This window comes from Benincasa hispida, chromosome 12 (genome assembly GCF_027475165.1).
Source record: "Benincasa hispida cultivar pf3 chromosome 12, pf3_genome.v1.1, whole genome shotgun sequence".
In the NCBI taxonomy this organism is placed as follows: domain Eukaryota; kingdom Viridiplantae; phylum Streptophyta; class Magnoliopsida; order Cucurbitales; family Cucurbitaceae; genus Benincasa; species Benincasa hispida.
Genome location: NC_143489.1, coordinates 17,984,521 through 18,006,043, shown reverse-complemented (window position 1 = coordinate 18,006,043; position 21,523 = coordinate 17,984,521). Strand labels below are relative to the sequence as shown.

Below are 21,523 nucleotides of genomic sequence, written 5' to 3'. Positions count from 1 at the left end.
TGTTCAATATTTAGCAAGAAACTTCAAATCATCAACACTGGTCCAGATTCACCTGAGAGCTCGACCCTTCTGCCATTTTTTTAATCTCCAGCTCAATTCCTTTTGGATTTCTTTTCGGCAGCCCTATCTTAGCAACTAGACACTCACAACTCTCAAATGGCTTTGGAATTATTTCCAATGTACGAGTAGTTTGTTCAAACTTTCTCTCTGAAGTCAAGCATTCTATTTATACTCGAAGTTGCATGCCAGTTCCTTATTCTTAAGCTGCCACCTAACCCCCCCCCCCCCAAGTGGGATTACTTGCCCTGAATATGGCAGTTGGCCTACTTAGAGGCTTAATCATGCTGATAACCTTTGCAAATCAACACATTCATGCATATTGGTCACTTATGTAAACATCAACATCGCACCCAATCTATTGTCGCTTCTTACCATCCTCTAGGTCTTGGCTTGCTTGCTGCTTCCCTTGGCCTTTCCTTGGCCACAAGATGTGGTATTGTCGCATACTTCATGGACCTCCTGCTGCTGATTACCGCATGCGTCACCTAACTTTTCAAGGCTAGAATTATCGCATGGCTAACACCAAGACAATCAACTCTTGGCCATCACCCACACTCTTGATTGCACATGATCATTGCATGCACCATCGCATGCCTTGTCCATCAACTTGCTTAGGACTGTCGTCAAGGCTCCTAGACTTGCACACCATTGCCTACTATCGAGCCATCACCTTATGCCTTGCAGCGTGCATCGCCTACTTACTAACCTCCCATGACCTTGGATTAACGCATGTCTACTGCCCAATGCAAACAACCACACGACTATTGCCCATGCTCATGGCCGCTCACCCAAGGCCATGACTCTTCCTCATGCCATCGCCTAGGTTGCCATCCTACGCGCTTGGCACATCAATTCTTTTTAACGGTAGGTAGACCAATAAACCGCCCTACTTGTCTTGCCTTGCACGTCAACATCGCCTAGCACCACCATGCGGCCTCCAAAAGCTCGCCTAACCTCTAATGGCCTCAATCCTCACACAACACTCCTTCTTACCAATGCCCATGGCAAAACCATACACCGTTCCATACTTAGACAATTCCTTTGCTTGCTAGGCTTTCCATAACCTCCCGAGAGCCACTTCTTACCATACTTAGAACTTTTTTTTAAATTTTTTTTCTTCATTAATCAAGTTTCCCTACAAATTAACATTAACTTATAATAATTACATTACTAAACATACGTGAAGGTAAGGCTTGGGATTTACACATGTTCATTTATGAAACGATATAATTTTAAACAAAAGATCACTACCTTTTATTCTAAGTATTTGCTTTTCCATTCTCAAGAAATTGTCCAATATAGGATTTGAATTCCCCCACTTTCCGGTTTTTTATCTGTCTTGGTTAAATAAAATATTTTTAGAAAAAAAATATATTTAAACGGTTAGCACTCAATAGAAAATCCTATTAAATGGGGGAATTATTAAATTTTCTAATATAAACAAAAAAAAAAATGTATTTCATGAAGTTTACAATTTATTATATGCATGTATATATATATATATATATATATATATATATAATGAATTTGGATGGAGATGTGGAATTTATTTGCCATCTATATTCCCATATAATTGACAGGAAAAGTTGATGAGATTTCCAGCAGGAAAATGAACATTTTCATTTTGGGGATTGCTTATGATTATTTTTTTCTTTTTCTAAATTATTATAATTAGAATTGGATGCTTGTTTTGAATTTACTATTTAAAATATATTATATTAAAAAAAACAATAAATAGTATATCGTTGTCAGCAAGTAGCAACATGCTGGACAAAGAATAAAATTGGTTTAAATAAATTTTCCTCAAACTTATTTAGTTGAACTTTGCTTTATTATGTTTTAGTTGTTGTAGTTTCAATTTTAATTTATAACAATGTTGTCTTTGTACTTTAGTATGTAACAACTCAATCTTTTAACTTTTAAATTTGTAACAATCAATTAATTTCTATCGTAAAAAATTTCGTCAGAATTAAATGTTGATTACCATTTATTATTTGACAATTTAAACATTATAGCTTATAAACATGTAAAATTATTTTAAATACATATAAATAATAACAAAATTCTCAGTCTATCTGCAATAGACCGTGATAGACTACTATTTGTTTCTATCACGATACGGATAGAAATAGATAGTAGTCTATTGCAGTCTATCATAGATAGACAGTGAAATCTTACTATATTTGTAAATATTTTTTTTGTTCATTTTCCTATTTGAAAACAATCCTATAAACATATTGGATTCATAATTAGTTAATTGATCTACTTATATAAGATATTTCATTAAATCTTTACAATGATTTTCACAATGAGAACTAAATCATGACACATTTAAAATTACAAGGACTAAATTGTTACATACTTGGGGTTAAAGACTACATTATTATAAAATTAAGAGTATATGAACTAAATTATTACACATCAAAATTCGAGAACTAAATTATTACCTCTAAAAGTTTTAGAGACAAAAAATGATCTTTAACCAATAAAATATATGCAAAGGAAAAAAATGAATTTATATTTGGTATGTAATCTAAATTCTAAAGGTTTGCTAAGTCAAACATATATAATTTTTCTTTCTGACAATATTTGACGTTGAGGATAAATCTCTGATTTCTAGATTGATAGTATAAGCATTATTCTAGTTCAACTATGCTCATTTTGAGAGGTCAAATAAATTTATTAGTACACATCTTGGTTGTCACGTTTGTTTATAAAAATCATGTTTTTTCAGTGTGTTTAGATTTTGAATTAAAAATTTCAAAATGTAGAATTATATTGTTTTTAAAAATGGATAAAAACTGAAAGAATCGAACGTCTCGATCCCACAGCAGAAACAATGGAATCACGTGCTTTGATTTCTTATTAGAATTAAAAACATACTTAATCAATAAATACGTTAAGCACAAGAGAAACATTCCTTTGTAGACATGTAGTTGTAGCTAGATGCTCCTCCACGAGATCTTTCTCGCTATGACTCTGGTAAGGATTCGACTTGTAGGAGTCTCCTTTGAAAAAAAAAATGAAGGAACTAGGGAGGGAGAATGTAAACCCCGAACCCCATTTTTCCTACATAGGTATATTCATTAATATGTTAAGTATGTTAAGCATGAGTTAATGTTATGTTTGTAAGGAAGTGCATGAAGATGATTAAGGAAGAAAGGAATAAAGTTCTAAGTATTGAAATATATGGTTCTCGGGTGGTAATTCAAAGGGCAATGGATGAAGAAAAATTGGTTAATTATGGAAGCCAAAAATGGCCATGCATTGGAAATTTTAAGGCATTAAAGCTTGGAGTATGCGACAACCAAGGCTTGTAGAGGTTATTTGAAGTTGTGATAAGCACGAGACCATGCCATGAAGATGAGTGTGGCCATGAGGTTACACATGGGCAATTCGTTGAACAAGCCCATGCAAGGTTAGTTGGGTAATAGTGTGCTAGGCAAGTGTGATAGGCGATGGGCATGATGAGGCATTGGCTAAGTATGAGTTGCGAGCAAGGAAGGCCTTAGGCCAAGCGTGGGCACACGGCATGTCAAGGTATGTGATGGCTGAAGGGGGCATGCGGCCAAAAGAGGCATGCAATGACCGAGAGGGGCATGCGGCTAAAAAGCATCTAAAAAGTGCTTTTATTACCTTCAAATTAAGAACTAATATTGCTAGTTTTGTTTAGTTTGACGTGGTTTATTGAGTAATTTTCCGAAACTAAGCATCAAGAGCAATTTGTGCGAAAATGATAAAAAAAAATTCGAGGCAAAACTTCAATTTTGAGCAATTACGGGTTTGCTATAAAATTAGGAAGAAACCAAGGACCCAAGATCAAGAAAAGAGGCAAATTTGGAAGAAAATTCGGGGAAGCCAGTGATGGAAGAGCGTTCCAACGCTGCTCTCTAACGCTGCAGAATTGAAAGCAATTTGGAACAGGACAGCATTGCAACGCTACGACTTTGACACGCGGCTGGCATGACGTTGGCATTGCAACGCTGCAAGTATATTATAAATAACAACGTTGTGCCGCCAAATCTGAAAAAAAGAGAGGAGGAGAAAAATAGAGAGCCAACTTTGATAGATTTGACCTAAATTCTAGCCCGTACAAGAGCTGGAACAGAGCAATTCTGATCATTTTTTGTTGAAGACTCGAGATTTCGATTGAGAGTTGATCTGAGAGCGTTTCTGGATTGATCGTGATCGTGCAGTTTTGTTGAAGAACATTCCAGTATTCGTGGCGAGAGTCAAGAAGATCGTGATTGAGGGGAGATCGTTCTTCTTTGTTAATTTATTTTCCACCATAATGATTGTTTGTTTGTTGAATATTGCTATTGGAATCATGCGTGGCTAAACTCTTTTGTTTTAGGGTATTTGTGGATTTTGGGGATGTTACTTTGAATATTGAATTTACAATTGATTGATTTTGCATCGATTTCTAAATTGTTTATGCTTAATGCTTTTGATAAACTGACCACTAATTGAATGAACTTAAGTTAATTAGATGTCTCGAGAGAGAATTTAATTCAATGGACCGAATAATTTAGATCGTTATTCGAAATTGGATGAGAGTGAATTTAGAATGATAAGGGATGCAATTGAAGAGTCTTAATGTTGTAACTATTCAAGCGATAAAAGAGATTCGGGTCGATAGGTAGTTATTAAGATGGTTTGAGCTTGAGAGAGGATTTCCTGATTTTAGAACTTCTCGCCTCAATCTATCAATTTCAATCAATTGCATGTTATATTCATTGTATTTCCTAAATGAAACAATACCCTGGAATTGTTTTGCTCGGAATTGTTTTTTGTGTGTGACTGAATTTTTGTTATCCGTAGTTATAGATAAAAATCATCTTTTGGATGCCTAGATAAAATTGACGAAGAATTGTGATAGCTAAGTTAGGAAAATTTTGCTCATGCCGGTTTCTGAGGACGATACTCTATTTGGGATTTATTACTTCGATTTCCTGCACTTGCGCATGCCGTCAAGTTTTTTGCATTGTTACCGGGGAGTGGCACGAAAATTTTTTCCAAGCTTAATATTGTTAAAGGCTAAGTTAATCTTAACTTGGACCTTGAAGTCAACAGGCTGAACTTATTTCTTGTGATCTAGAACTTGAACGGACTTTGAGAAGAGTAGGAAGGAACATGAGAGTTGAGCTTGACGCCATGGGAGACCCAAGGGGGAGCTGTTAGAACTATCGGAGATTATTTCCAACCAGTTGTCCCTACAACCCAAACGGGCATTGCTGAGGCTCCAATTAATGCCAATAATTTTGAGCTAAAACCTAGTTTAGTTTAGATGGCACGAGACCTCGCATTCGGGGGAACTCCACACGAAGATCCGCATAAGCACATCCGTTCTTTCTTGGAAATTAGTGGGACGGTAAAAATAGACGGAGTCTCTTCTGATGCTATTCAATTGAGATTTTTTCCTTTTTTCGTGCAGGACAAGGCAAAAGATCGGCTAGAGTCACTTGCAACGGGAAGTATAAGCACATGGGATGAGTTGGCCTAAGCCTTTCTGAATAAATTCTTCCCTTCTGCGAAAACGAGCAGACTGAAAATGAAAATTGGCATATTCAGACAGAGAGAAAACGAGCAGCTATTCAAGGCATGGGAGCGCTATAAGGAGTTGCTATGAAAGTGTCCCCGGCATGGATAACCCGACTGGTTACAAATCCAGTTGTTCTACAATGGATCGTTGACCAATACAACAAAATCTATCTTGGATGCTGCTACAGGTGGCTCAATTTTTGCAAAAATTTCTGATGCTGCTCAAGCATTATTGAAGGACATGGCTGCCACGAGCTATAATTGGCCCTCAAAATGATCTTCATCTAGAATGGTCGGAGTTTATGAACTCGATGAGGTAAATTCTTTAAGGCACAAATGACTACTTTGACTAGTGCCATTAATCTCTTGACTACAGGTATCCAACCATGGATTGCATCGATGGCAGCTTGTAATGCACTCACATCATGGGAGGTACTTAACCCTGAGCAGGCATTATGTGTGTCAAGCGAATCAATTTCAAGGAGCCCATCAAAATTCTTATCAGATGAACCAATCCACTTATTATCACCTTGGTTTGCGCAATCATGGAAATTTTTCATATATTAATAATAAGAATTTTTCATGGTATCTTATGGATCCTTGTTTCTATTCAATGCCTATTTTATGTGGAGTCTATGCTTTTATACTTTTCTGCAGTAGAAAGGAGGTCGAAGCCTTTTGTTTTAGTATGTTTTGGCTCTTTTTATATTGAGAAGAAGACAAATTGTTATTGTGTAAAGCCCATCTATTTTAGTATTCATTATCTTGTTTATGTTTTTATTAGCGTTTAAAATACTGATTAAAGAGATCAGAACTCCTTTGTTGGAGTTATTTTGAGTTTCTACATGTAGAAACAAACTTTCCCAAGTGAAATTGGTACACTCTAGTTTTTTTAGATGAATTTTGTACTCAATGGATGTCTCATATCTTCAGGCAAATAAGAAGTTTGTTTTCTTAAATTACATTTAGATTCTAAAAAAACTAGACGGACTTATGCATGAGAAATTTAATAGTTGAATAGTAGGGCTTAAAATAACTGTCGTTTATAAATATATAATCTGGTGCAAAACAAAGTATATAATATTGTGCTTGTCATATTACATGATTTGATTTGAAAATTTAATGTGCAAAGACATGAATACTAGCTTATTTATCTTCTTGAAAATTGAATGGTCCTGTAAAAGTAGAATATTATTTTATTTTTTTAATTTAAATTTTTTTTGTACCTTTGGAAGTGTGTTATGATGTTTCTGAATATTTGCATAATTTGTTTTTTTTAGTAGCATTAATTTATTTGCTTTGTATCAACAACATATACCATAGCTTTTATATAGCATTTGCAAAGGTCGTTGTCGTTTGTAGGTATATCATTAGGATTTATTCAAAATTAAGTATGTATAGAATTGATTTGAAAATAGTTATGTTAAAAGTTTGTAATATCTTAGAAGGCAGTTGGAAGTGGATTCCTCTATATTTATGAGATCTTATTATTGAAATAATGTTTCAATTTTTTTTTTTTTTTTGTTACAGTTGTCCATGGTTTTATTTGTTCTTTTAGCAAACTTAAAGGATTTCAATATATTATGGTAATTCTTGAGCTTGGACCTCTAGTCCTTGGTGGATCCTACTATTATTTTTTGGAGCATGGAAACATACATAAAGCATATTCATATTGGGGGGAGGGGGTGTTGTTACATCTGTTTGCAATGACATGTGGAGGGTGAGAATGAATATAATGGTTCATAGGATTATCAATCCACATTGATATTTGATTTCTTACAATTCGGGGTGAGATTGCTTTCCTTATCCTTAACTCATTTGTCAAGTATCTTCACATGATTTTGGTTATATGATACAAGGAATAGTCTTATATTTCATGTCCTAAACCTAATTATGAAGCTTCTGAGCCATTATGTGAAGACTTGTTGAGTTAGATGATTTTCTTGTTTGTGATTTGATTATTTTGAAAGAGTAAAAAGACTATCAATATTGTTCGTCCGGTATTGCTATTGCCTAATAATGATTATTAGCCGACATTACAAAAGGTAAACCTACTTATATTGTTATCATTGTCAATATTGAGGTGTAGAGTTGTACTCTAAAATTATTTTTTATTTTCTTACTAGGTTTTACAAGGATCCATTGGAACAGTGAAGCCACAAAGTAATTGATTGATTTATAAGAATTTTTTAGGGCCAGTAGCAAAATTTTGGTTGCAATATGTATTTATTTCAAGCTTGTTGGTAGATTGTACTTAGCTAGCTTATTATAAAATCTTTACCAATGGTTATTTAGTCGACCACTTTGTAAAAACACTATGAACTTTATCATTTTATATATATATATATATATATATAAATAAATAAATAAGTTGATTACAAAATCATGTGTGATGACAAAGTTCAAAGAAATAACAAACTATCAAACCATGTATAATAGTAACAATACAAAAATGTCATAAATATGAATTTGTGACAATAAAAATGTGTTGTGATAGAACATTTGTTGACATCAAATGTTTGTCACGGTTCAATTATTCTTGACAATAAAGTGTCATATTTTAGATATTCTTGACAATAAAAAAATATCATTATATATTCATTTTTATCATTTTATAATTGTCGTCAATACACGTAACATTACAGAAATAAGCCGATTTGGATTCAATTGATGATAATGATAACATGTCATAGTAAACTTGACGATGACAGTTTATGATTGTTAGTAATAATTCATTGTTTATATTTATTTATTGTCATGAGAAGACCAATTATGTCACTTTTTAAAAATTGTCTTTAATGTTTATGTCTTTACGGGCGGCACAATAACTGAAAATAACCGTCACAAATTTTAAATCTAACAGTATTTAAATGTCATGAAATCCTAGTTTTGTTGTAGTGATAGGACTAAATTAGTTTAAATCTAATCTCATTAAGATAAACCGATTTAATTATAATGGTCTATTTTAATATCTCATATTAAAATGATTAAATATTTGAATCATATTCAAATATTTTAAATATCCTATTATATCTTTAGTTTTAATTTCATTCAAATTAAATAATTAATTATTTGAATCATATTTAAATAAACTAATCCTCCCATTATATCTTTAATTTGAATCTCATTCAAACTAAATAATTAATTATTTGAATCATATTCAAATAAATTAATTATCTATATTATGCAATTGTAACTTGAATCTTATTCAAATAAACTTTATAATAGTGTATTTTAATACATCAATAATTTTATTAATTGTATTCAATACAATTAATATTTTTTCTTTATATATTTAAACATTTCAAACTTTTCTTTCAATACATTTGATCCTTATTGGTCTGTAATGAGCTAGCAATGGAACCTTATGAACCTATAGATTATAAACTCAATTATTCAAGATTAATTAAATAAATTCGTTAATTAATTGATCTTCATTTATGGATGAACTATAGAGCATACCACTATATATCTATAGATGCACTCTTATTCACTGCTGGACAAATTGGGTCCATGAATGTAATCATTATAAGCAAATTGATTCTTCATAAGGTGTTCGTAAATACAGCTGGGTCAAAAGTCTGTTTTACCCCTATAATTATGTCTATCTTCTTAAGTACCATTGATCCACTAGTGAACAATTTTTTTATGTTTCAACCATAAAATAAGGCTCGTGAGAGGGTTGGATCATTGTTTAAGTCTCAGAGGCAACATTTAAGGGAACTACTCATATACTTATCCTATATGGGAATGAGTGAATTATATCTTATGAAGTTATGTTCCGAAATTTTTTCTTGGTCAAGTCCTCAAAAGGATAAGCATATTGAGTTGGCGACTCGGGTCACTCTCACCCATGCAAATCAAAGGACGAGTCTCATAAACAGGAATCATAACTCACTTAGGATTAAGATCAAGTCACACATGATTATCTTGTGAAAAGTTAATCTCTTCAATAAATGGATTTGCAAAGAGAGAATAATTATTTCTCAATCCTAAACTTTTTATGTAGGATACTCTCACTCATATGTTTCTACACGAATGATTTGGATCAAGTTGTTTGTAACTATTACAAAGTGGATCGTACCCATAGCCTTATCAAGATAAATCTCACAAGGATAAGGTGTCCGTCCATCCTTACCCATATACTATAAACTCTTTAAATTATTATTTGAACACAATCTACTTGTATGTTAATTATATATTGTTCAAGATTACATTCTAATAACCTTGGATTTTTACTGTAATGGATAACTTGATAATCAAAATATTAATAATTAAAGTAAATAATTATTTAATAATTAATTAACTACGAAGCTTTATGGCATAAATACCAACAAAAACTTTGATAAATATATTGTTATAGGTGATACTCATCTAATTTTTTTTAATAACGTGTGTGTTTATATACACACTATAAAGTGTATGATATTTTTATCATATAATTAATATACAATTTCGCAAATTAATAATTATAAAAACCTATAACATAAAATATGTTTATTAATAAATTGATCTTAAAGAATTAATAATTATATAATTATGATTCTAAGTTTGTAACATATACGATAAGTCAAAATGAATATAGATATAAATATAGGTTGAATTCGTATATTACTTGTATGATCAAACTTTAAGGTCCTCCCTTACTTATAGTAAAAATATATGTATGTATGTATATATATGTATATGTATATATATGTATATATGTATATATATTTATATATGTATGTACACACAATAACACACCGTGGGTCAAATTTGACTATTGTCATTGTCACATTGTTGCATTAATTTTCCAATCTGATTATTTGTTATGATATCGAGTGAGAGTTAGGTTTCCAACTTGAGGAACAACTTAAGACTCTTTCTAGAATAATGCACTTTTATATATTAAAAAAATGACAAAATTAGAGTAGTTTGAAACAATAATTCAAGTAATAGTAAACAAGTTACAAGATTGCAAATCTGGGGTTGAGAAGCAAACTGTTGACACATTTAGAAGGTACTTAAATTGCATATTAACCCATACGTTAAGGTAATTTACATGTCTAAACTTTTTCTTTCTTTGGGTTAACGAGATACAAAGTAGAAGAGTCAAACCTCTAGTCTCCTGGTTAGATATACATATTTTACATCGGTTGAATTATGCTTATGTTAATGAATTTCGTTAATTTATTTGAGATATATAACACGGTCATATTTTTTTCACCCATTCCCAATTGAGCCAAATGAAAGAATTGACCTAGTAGATTGTGGCAAATAGAAGTATATAAAACAATAAAAATCATCTCATACACTTTAATTTATTAATAGTTGAAGTCATACTCATGAACAAAATGGTGGGCAGGTTGGCTACCTACTTAAACTTTGGTTAAAATACAGCAGTTATATACCAAGGCAATGGCCTAGCATTAAGCATCCCTCATTAACCATGGGATAAAAAATGATGAATCCAATCCATAAGGTCCCTAATCTTTGAAAGGTTCCATTTGAAGATAATATATAACAATTACCAATTTAAAAAAAAGACCATCCTAATGTAAAGCAAAAGTCAAAAAAGAGTTATATTAGTTTTTGAGGGTTGGAATTGGAGGTTAAACTGCTTATTTCTACCACCATCTTCACACCTTAATTCTTTGAATAACTTAACAAGGGAAAAAATAGAAGTTGGGGGAGTTAGGTAATCTAAAATAGAGGAAATAAAAGTTTGGTGTAAGGTATATATATAAATTAAGAGATGAACAAAGGAAACAAAAGTGGGTGATTGATTGTATTGTGTAATGGGAAATAATAATATTTGGGTTATGGTGTTAGTGGTGATTGGAGGGTTTGCATTAAGATGCAATGCCACAACATATATTGTAGGAGATACTTCTGGTTGGGATATCAGCACTGATCTTGATACTTGGTCTCAAGGCAAGAGGTTTTTTGTGGGAGATGTTCTTGGTAACTATTCACTTTATAATACTATTCATGTTCCCCCAATTTTAGATCTCGTTTGATAACCATTTGATTTTTTATTTTTAAAAATTAAGAAAAACTAGTTTAAATGACAAAGCTGTTGAAAATATTTTCAAATAGAGCAAAATGTCACCGTCTATCATTGATAGATGATAATAATCTATCAATGTCTATCATCAGTGTCTATCACTGATAGACAGTGACATTTTGCTATATTTGTAACTATTTTGGTTTATTTTACTATATTTGAAAACAATCCAAAATTTAAGTCTAAATATTTCCCACCTCTAAATATATATTATTTTGTTATCTACTTTTCACCAATGTTTTAAAAAACCAAGCAAAATTTTTTAAATTAAAAAAAGTAATTTTTGAATTCTTTTTTGTTTTGAAATTTGGCTAAGAATTCAACTCTTTTACTTAAGAAAAATGTAAAACATTGCAAAAAGTTGAGAGAAAATAGACTATTTTTAAAAAACCAAAAAAATAAAAAATAAAAAATTATTAAATAAGATTTAAAAGTTTGAGATACGTTCCTTTTTTATTTCAAATCAAATCTATTACTGTCATTAAATGTTATGATTCTATATCATATTTGTGAGTTTGATTAAGGAGTATGTTAGCTTTTTTGAGGTCTTGTTTATAATAAATACAATTTTCTTAATAAGTTTTTCTTTTATATTTCTCTTTTTTTAGAAGTACAAACGTATCAAACAGCTCAAAATAGTCTATTTTGACCAACCAACGAGATAGCTTTTGCTACAATTATAACAACTAATTATATTGATTTGATTAAATTATTTATGTTATTTTAGGTATGAAATTTGTCGGTTTTCAAATTTTTGTAGTTGCATATGTTTATTTCCTCAAATTAAAACATAACGGTTTGCCATTTCATTGATAAAATGTGTATTTTGACATTAAATAATCATTCTATCCATGAATTTACCATTTTGGAGACTAAAGTGAGCAAGATTATATAAAAATTGAAACAACTTGGGATGATTTTTTTTTAAAAAAATAAAAATAAAATAATTATGTCGGTTGACATTAAAAAATAATCCCAAAGGAGTATATTATATATTTAACGTTAACATATTTGTAACTTCAATTATAATAGTCTCTAATGTCATCACTAAAATGAACGTTAACATGATTTACGCAAAATAATTTGGTTGGATGTGATATTAGAAATTATATGTTATTTGTATAGAAATATGAAGACGAAGAGAAAAAAATGTACTTCGTATCGAGTTGCAACTAATCATTCATTTTAATTTGTTGATTCTTACTTTCTACTATTGGTTATTCTATTGGGTCACCTTTTATTATTTTCTTACTTTCTATAAATCAGAGACTCTAATCGTTGATAGAGTCTATTGACAATACCTCATATCACTTATAAAGTCTATCGAGATAGAGTATTAGTGATAAACTCTATTATTGATAATAGTCTACCAATGACATACTTTTGTGGGTGATAGAAATCTATCATTGATAATTTGCTATTGGTGATAGGAGTCTATCACTTATATGAATCTATTAATGATAAAAGTCCATTACTACTTATAACAAAATCTATTAGTGATAAACTTTATTGTTGATAAACTCATATAAGTAATAGTTTTTATTGTTGATAGACTCTGAGACTTGATCTAAATTTTGTTATATATGCAAATTATTTTATATTATGCTATATTTACTAACATCTTGGATCGGAGGATTATATTTGCAATCACCCTAAATTTAATAATGAATCAATAATCAGTCATTTTGCAATTATGGTCAATTATCTAATTGAATTTCTCTCTCTAAATATATAGTTTTCCAATACTCTTCATCGGCAAGTTTAAACGAAGTGACAAGAGAGAATTTCAACACGTGCAACACCACCAATGTTTTAAAAGCCTATTCCTCTGGAAACACCACCATAACGCTGTCACAGCCCGGCCAGAGATTCTTCGTTTCCGCCAACAGGTTGCTCTGTCTCGGTGGCATGAAGCTTCAAGTCAATGTCGAGAACAACCAATCATTCTCCCCCGCCACCGCTCCTCAGCCACCGACGCAGTCCGACACCCTCCCCCGACCTTCTTCCAAAACTGACAACAACGGTGTTCCGAGCGCCTCCGCCAGCTTTGTGATCGGTGGAAAAGAGGCTCTTGCAATTGTCTTTGTGTGTTATGTCATATCCACATCCTTTATTGTGTTTTGATGAATAATATTTGAGTTTTTTTTGGTTTAATATTAGACATGAGATAATAAAAATACTTCTGCATTAATCTACCATGGGCAGAAAATGACATATATATATATCACAAACTCTAATACTCTCCCTCACAGTGAAGCTTCATAGGGTCTTTCTGTCCAGGTACATAGAAAATTGACAACACCCATCCTAGACAAAAGATGATTAAAAATAGAAGAAGAAAGAGCTTTAGTGAATACATCAACAAGCTGTAAATGAGACCGAATAGACATCAACTTGACTTGGGCACCACCAGGCATGGAAGAATTTCACAAAACCTTTTTGTGTTTTCTCTATTTTTTAGTTTATGTGGAAAAACAGAATAATGAACATGAAGCCACAAACCCCACTTTCACGTTGAGGAGAGAAAAGAGGGGGAATGAGTTATAACTCTCTCCCAAAATTTATTTTAATAATAAATAAAATTAATTTGTTTTTAATAAATCAATTAATATATATATTTATATATAATAACTACCTTATTATATAATTTATACATATTAAACTATATGTTATATTAAATATAACATATAACCTATGGTTTCTATATTGTATAAAAAACAATATAACTTATAATTTAAATACTCTCTCATCAATGACTTTTAATATAAATCACATTTATATTAAATTTAATTATATGAATCCATATTCATATGATTAATATTAGAATCATATTCAAATATTTATTTCCTCTCAAATATACTTTATATTATACTGTATCAAATACATTATAGTAATTATATCATATATAATTAAAATTAAATTAATTATACATTAATTTCCTCAATTAATTTGAACAATTCAAATTAATCCAAAAACTTATTCTCATTAATTCTCGTTGAGCTACAGAGGGGACCTTATGAACCTATAGTTTAAAGCTCCAACGGTACGTGAATAATTAAGCAAATTCTTTAATTAAATTATTCACCATATCCTTTAACTGTCGGATACTCCACAAAAGACCAACAACTGCACTCTTCACACTACAGATATATTTTTGTATCCATTGAATATATAACTAGTCAACAGTACGATGACCCTTCACAAATTGCTCATAATTACAACTGGATCAAAGTTACCATTTTGCCCCTGAGTTACATCTATCTCCTTAAGTACCATCGATCACTCTAATGAATAATAAATCATAGTCCAACTATGATCAAACTCCTTTCAATTCAGGAGAGGGTGTGGCGCCACATTGTTCAAGCCTCGGAATCAGCTCTTAAGGGAGCAATTTATCTACTTACCCCGACGTTTGGGAATGAGTGAATTCCTTCTTGTGTAGTTGTGTTCCCAGCTCCCCAATTAGAGGAATCCCCAAAATGATAGGCTTGTTGAGTCGGTGATCTGACCACTCTCACCTATACAAATGAAAGGACCGCTTTCATAGGTAGGAGTTCACAGTTCACTCATGATTAGGTCATGTTACCTATGGTCATCCTGGTGAAATGTAACTCTTTATTATGAACGACGTTATATAATGAGACTAAACATTTCATGGTCCGGTCTTATACAAACTTCTTTGTATAGAATACCCCCACTTACATGTCTCCATATGAATGATTGGAATCAGATCATTTATAGCACTTTACAACAATTGTAACATATACAAAGCAGGCCATACTTGTAGTGTCACCAAAATAAGGTATCTAGCCTTATCCATCTACTACAGACCATTTAGGTTATCACTTAACCATGATCCACCCGTATGTCTCTACATACATGTTTAAACTACAAGATAACCTTGGATGTTAGTTTATTGGTTTATGGTTAATACAACTCAAATTGAAATAAAGCATCATATATTTTATTAAATAAATAAGATGTTTTTACATTACAAATACAAACTATTGGACCCTACAAAATTTAAGGCATCAACCCCAACAATCTCCCACTTGACCTAAAGCTAGTGGGAGATTGTTGTACAATATATAGGTCAAACTAATATACAAAGTACACAAAAAATAAGCTAGGGCATAACACACCTAGTACAAATCTCTCGCTTGCCCTAGTCTAAACATGGTTTGTCCCATAGAACCATACTCTGCAGGTGACCTTCAAATGCTTTAGCAGTAAGGACTTTTGTAAATGAATCAGCAATGTTGTTCTCTGAAGGTATCTGCGTGACGATCACGTTCCATCGATGCACAATCTCTCAGATGAGATGATACTTCCGCTCTATGTGTTTCCTGCACTTGTGACTCTTAGGCTCTTGAAAATTAGCCACAACACCACTATTATCACAATAAAATGTGATGAGCTTTGAAATGTCTAGAACGATTTCTAGATCTGTCAAGAATTTCTTGAGCCAAACAACTTCCTTAGCAGCTTCACAAGTCGCTACATAATCAGCCTCCATGGTGAAGTCAGCAATGCACCCTTGCTTGGTGCTTCTCCAGACTACTGCCCCTCCGTTAAGAGTGAACACTGATCTTGATGTGGATTTCCTAGAATCCTTATCAGTTTGGAAATTAGAATTCGTGTATCCTGTAAGGATCAGATCCTTAGAACCATACACGAGCATGTAGTCTCTCGTTCTCCTTTGATACTTAAGGATATTCCTATCGGCGGTCCAATGATCATATCCTGAATTAGACTGATATATACTGACTATCCCCATTGCATAGCAGATGTTAGGTTTAGTACATAACATCACATACATCAGGTTGCTAACAGTTGATGCATGAGGGATCTGTCTCATTTCTTCAACTTTTGAGGTGTCATAGGACACTGTTCCTTAGACAATATTAGTTCATTCCTGAAAGGTAGTAATCCTTTCTTGGAGTTTTGCACCAAATACTTGATGAGTATTTTGTCAATGTACGATGCTTGAGACAGAGCTAGCATTTTGTTCTTATGATCTCTAAAGATCTGAATTCCTAGAACAAACTGAGCCTCTCCAAAATCTTTCATTTGGAATTGGGTCTCTAGCCAGTTCTTAACTTATGTCAGTAGACCTACATCATTCCCAATGAGCAGGATATCGTTTACATACAACTAAGAAAGCTACTAAACTATTGATGATTTTCTTGTATATACAAAGCTCATCAACATTCTGATCACAACCATAAGATTTGATCGCAGTGTCAAACTTTATGTTCCAAGATTAAGAAGTCTGCTTCAGTCCATAAATGGACCCATTAAGCTTGCAAACCTTTTGCTCTTTACCTTGGGTTATGAATCCCTCGGGCTGCTCCATATAAATGATCTCCCCAAGATTGCCATTCAGAAAGGAAGTCTTGACGTCCATTTGCCAAGTTTCAAAGTCATAATATGAGGTAATGGACAAGAGGATTCAGATAGATTTTAGCATGACAACAGGTGAGAAAGTCTCCTCATAGACGACTCCCTCAACTTGGGTATATCTCTTTGCCACTAGTCTAGCCTTGAAGGTTTGCACCTTCCTATCAGCACCTCGTTTTCTCTTGTAGATCCATTTGCAACCTATAGGTTTAACCTCATCAGATTGATCTATAAGATCCCAAATCAAATTGAATTACATAGACTCCATTCGAGATCCATAGCTTTGATCTACTCATCTTTGTCAACATCCTCCATTTCCTTCTTGTAAGACAATGAACTCTCAACATCTTCGTTAGTTACTATAGCTAGAATTTCAATTAAACCCACATAAAGGACAGGGTTCATAACCCTTCCACTACGTTGAAGCTCCCTCAACACTTGAGGTAGATTTGACCTACTAGATGATTCGACTTCAAAAAAATTTGTTGAGGTTTCAGGTTCTTCAATAACTCTTGTTGAAGGTTTAGTAGATTCCTTGGAAAGTTCATTCAACATAATCTTACTGCGAGACTTGTGCTCCCTTATATGGTCTTCTTCTAGAAAAGTAGCATTTGTTTACACAACACTTTATTTTCCTTAGGGTCGAAGAAGTAACCACCTCTTTTTCCTTTGGGGTAGCTTACAAATATGCACAGTTTTGAACGAGGTTCCAATTTTTTGGGATTTGCCTCAAGCACATGTATTGGGCAACCCTAGATTATGAAATGATGTAAACTAGCTTTACGACCATTCAATAACTTTAAAGGTGTTCTAGTAACACTCTTAGACGGAACACAATTTAAAATACATGTTGCAGTCTGTACTACAAAACCCTAAAACGAATCAGGTAAGAAAGCGTAACTCATCATGGACTGAACCATGTCCAACAGGGTTTGATTTCTCCTTTCTGATACACCATTCTACTGAGATGTACAAGGTGTTGAGAGTTAGATTACAATTTCATGTTCTATCAAATAGCTCTGTACTGTAAGATTCAAAAACTCTCCACCTCGATCAAATCGAAATATCTTAAATGTTCTATTTAATGCATTTTCAATTTTGGCCTTAAATTCTTTGAACTTTTCAAAAGATTCATACTTATGTTGCATTAATTAAAACAACTCATATCTTAAATAATCATAAATAAAGGTGATGAAATATTCAAACCCTTCTCTTGCTTTTACATTCATTTGACCATAGAGGTCTAAATGCACTAGTTCTAAGGGTTCTTTGGCCTGCGACCTTTTCCAGTAAAAGATCTTTTAATCATTTTACCTTTAAGGCATGACTCACACACAGGTAAAAAATTTCTTCTAACTCGCTTAGAAGTCCATTCTTTACCAATCTCTCAATCCTATTGAGATTGATGTGTCTTAATCTCAAGTGCTAAAGTTGGGCATTTTCTGTAGGAGAAATTCGAAGTTTTTTATGTTGAATCACCACAGATTTAAACATTTTAGTGTTATGGAAGGCTTTAGTTGCTAACGGTCTTGGCACATACATATTGTTTTCCATCTCAGCAAAACAAATATGACACCATTCTTTGAAATAAACACTTTATTTATAGATAAATTTATACAATAATATTGTTCTAAAAAATACTTTACAGAAATTAAGTTCCTCTTCAAACCAGGAACTACATATACATTTTCTAGTAAAATATATTTATTCTGTAAAGTTAGCTTGAGACCTCCCACTACCACAGTTGAGACGACGTGCCCAGTTCCAACCCACATCGTCATCTCCCCAGCTTCCAGTTTCCACCAGGATCTATTCCCTGAAATGAAGAACAAACATAGTTAGTGGCACATGAATCTATTATCCAGGTAGAATCATCATTCTCCACTAAATAGGTTTCTAAAACAAGTAAATCGAATTTACCTTGCTTAGCTTTCTTCTTTTTTGCCAACATTTGGGATAGTTTCTCTTCCAATGTCCTTCATTGAAGAAACTCTTATCAAAGAGAACCCATGAGCGAAAGCACGATCGAACTAAATCCAGTGTGACAGAACTCAAGCCATTCACAAACATCAGAATAGTTATGCAACTTTGAATAAATTACAACATGCTTTCATAATTAAATACATAAGGAACGAGAGACATACCTTTGAAGAACGTTTCTTCTAAAAACCTCTTGCTCTTGTGATGAACTTGGACAACAATCTCTCGCTCTCGTCCATATCGCCTACCCAATTGTCTAGTAGTCACGAACAAAATTTCTCCACAAACAAGTAACCTCTTGGACACCACTGCTCGACAACCTTGGTATGGAGTGAGAATCTAGGAGGTGTAGGCTCTGTTGGATTTGGTAGAGGTTTGGAGGAAGGCAACGATCGAACCAAACGACCAAGCAAGTTTGGAGAAGGAAGTTTCTATCGCATAGGCTTTGTGTGCTTGATCGTTTAGTAAAACTCAGCAGGTACACGACCGTTTAGAAGAACGGGCTTTATTGTTTACACGATCGTTTAGGGAATCTCGCTAGGCACGCGATTATTTAGTAAATTTCTTTATACAATCGTCTAGTCAAAGGTGCTTTACACGATCGTTTAGGCTCTCGCTTAGAAGGTTATCGTAGTCTCTAATTAGCTAAGTGATTGGTAATGTTGTTAATGAAGCAATCCTTTCAAAATGAAAACATTTTTCATTTTATCCTTCAGTTATGAAAACTGAACAGAACCTCCCACCTTCATGCACGGTTAAAGGAGAAACCACCCAAAATTATCACATAATTGTTTTAATTATAAATAAATATAATAACTAACTTATCATATTATATTTATAACCTATAGTTTTAATATCACATCATATGTAACATTTAAACAATAGTCATTTTCTCCTTTACTTCATATAAATCATATTTATAGCAAATTTCTCTAATTAATGTATCTCATACATCATATCAATTATATCACATATAATTGAACCATATATAATCAAACTCCCTTTTGTCAATTTGAACACTTCAAACTGACCCAAAAATTGATTCTCAACTTGAATCTATTGAGCTACCAAGGAGACCTTATGGACTTGTAGCTTGAAGCTCCAACGGTACATGAATAGCTGACTAAACTCTTTAATCACAAGATCCACCATCCGTTAACTGTCGGGCACTCCACCAAAGTCCAACAGTTGCACTCTTCTCACTACAGATATATTTCTGCGTCCATCGAATATAACCAGTCAACAGTACGATAACCTTTCACAGATTGCTCGTAAGTACAATTGGGCCAATTTACCGTTTTGCCCATATAGTTACATCTAACTCCTTAAGTACTACTGATTCCTCTAATGAAAAATACCTCATAGTCCTACTATGAGTGGACACCTCTCAGGCCATGAGAAGATGTGTGGCGCCACATCGTTCAAGCCCCGCAATCAGTTCTTAAGGGATCAATCTATCTACCTACCCTTGTTTCGGGGAAGGAGTGAATTCCATCTTGTGTAGCTGAGTTTCTAGCTCCCCAATCAGACGAATTCCCAAGGTGGTAGGTTTGAGTCGGCAATCTGGCCACTCGTACCCATGCAAATCAAAGAACCGTCCTCATAGACAAGAGTTCCCAACTCACTCAAGATTAAGGTCATGTTACCTATGGTCATTCTAGTGAAATGAAAGTTTCTATCATGAACGGCGTTATATAACAAGAGTAAACACTTCATGGTCCGAGACACCCCCACTCGCATGTCTCTACATGAATGATCAGGATCAGACCTCTGTAGCACGTCACAACACTTGTAACTATCTACAAAGCGGGTCGTATCTGTAGTGTCACCAGGATAAGATTTCCCTCCTTTATCCATATACTACAGACCATTTAGGTTGTCACTTAAGGCATGATCCACTTGTATGTCTCCACATACATGCTTAAGTCACAACGATAACCAGGGATCTTATTTTATTGGTTTGTGATAAATGCAAATAAAATATCTCATATTTCATAGACAACAGCGAAGAAAAATCTCATATTATTACACTATAAGCGTTTGTTTACACAGGTGTTTAGAAACTACAAGACCCTACGAGATTTAAAGCATCAACCCCAACACTTCTTGGTTTCAATGTAAACAAATTCCTTTTGCAATCTTGACCTTCTTGCCTTTTTGGGCAGTAGTTGGTGGGTTACCTTTCCCCTTTCCACCTTTCTTCTTCTTCCACTTTTTGGTGTTGGAAGAAGAAGGGACAGATTTTGTCCCAAAGGTCGAACCTTCGTAGGATTTTTTAGAGGATGAAGCAACATTTGCTTCACCTTTTTGTTCCTTGGTTTTCATCAAGGACTGGAAAGTTTGTAGCTCGTTGAGCAAGGTGGTCAGGTTGTAGTTAATCCTGTTCATAACAGCATTGCTACGGGACTGTAGGAAAATTTCAGGTTAAGATTCCAAAGTGAAGCTAACCTAACCGACTTCATCAATGACATACCCATTCATCTCCACCACGTT

General features: G+C 33.2%; 1 protein-coding gene across 1 annotated transcript; it reads left to right on the top strand.

Moving 5' to 3' along the window:
* Window positions 1-11,347: 11,347 nt before the first annotated feature.
* On the top strand, window positions 11,348-13,845 carry LOC120069447 (stellacyanin-like). The gene is made up of 2 exons (XM_039021213.2): window positions 11,348-11,547; window positions 13,386-13,845. The coding sequence occupies exons 1-2, from the start codon at window positions 11,382-11,384 to the stop codon at window positions 13,772-13,774; spliced, it is 555 nt and encodes a 184-aa protein (XP_038877141.1). The 5' UTR covers window positions 11,348-11,381; the 3' UTR covers window positions 13,775-13,845.
* The last annotated feature ends 7,678 nt before the right edge of the window (window positions 13,846-21,523 follow it).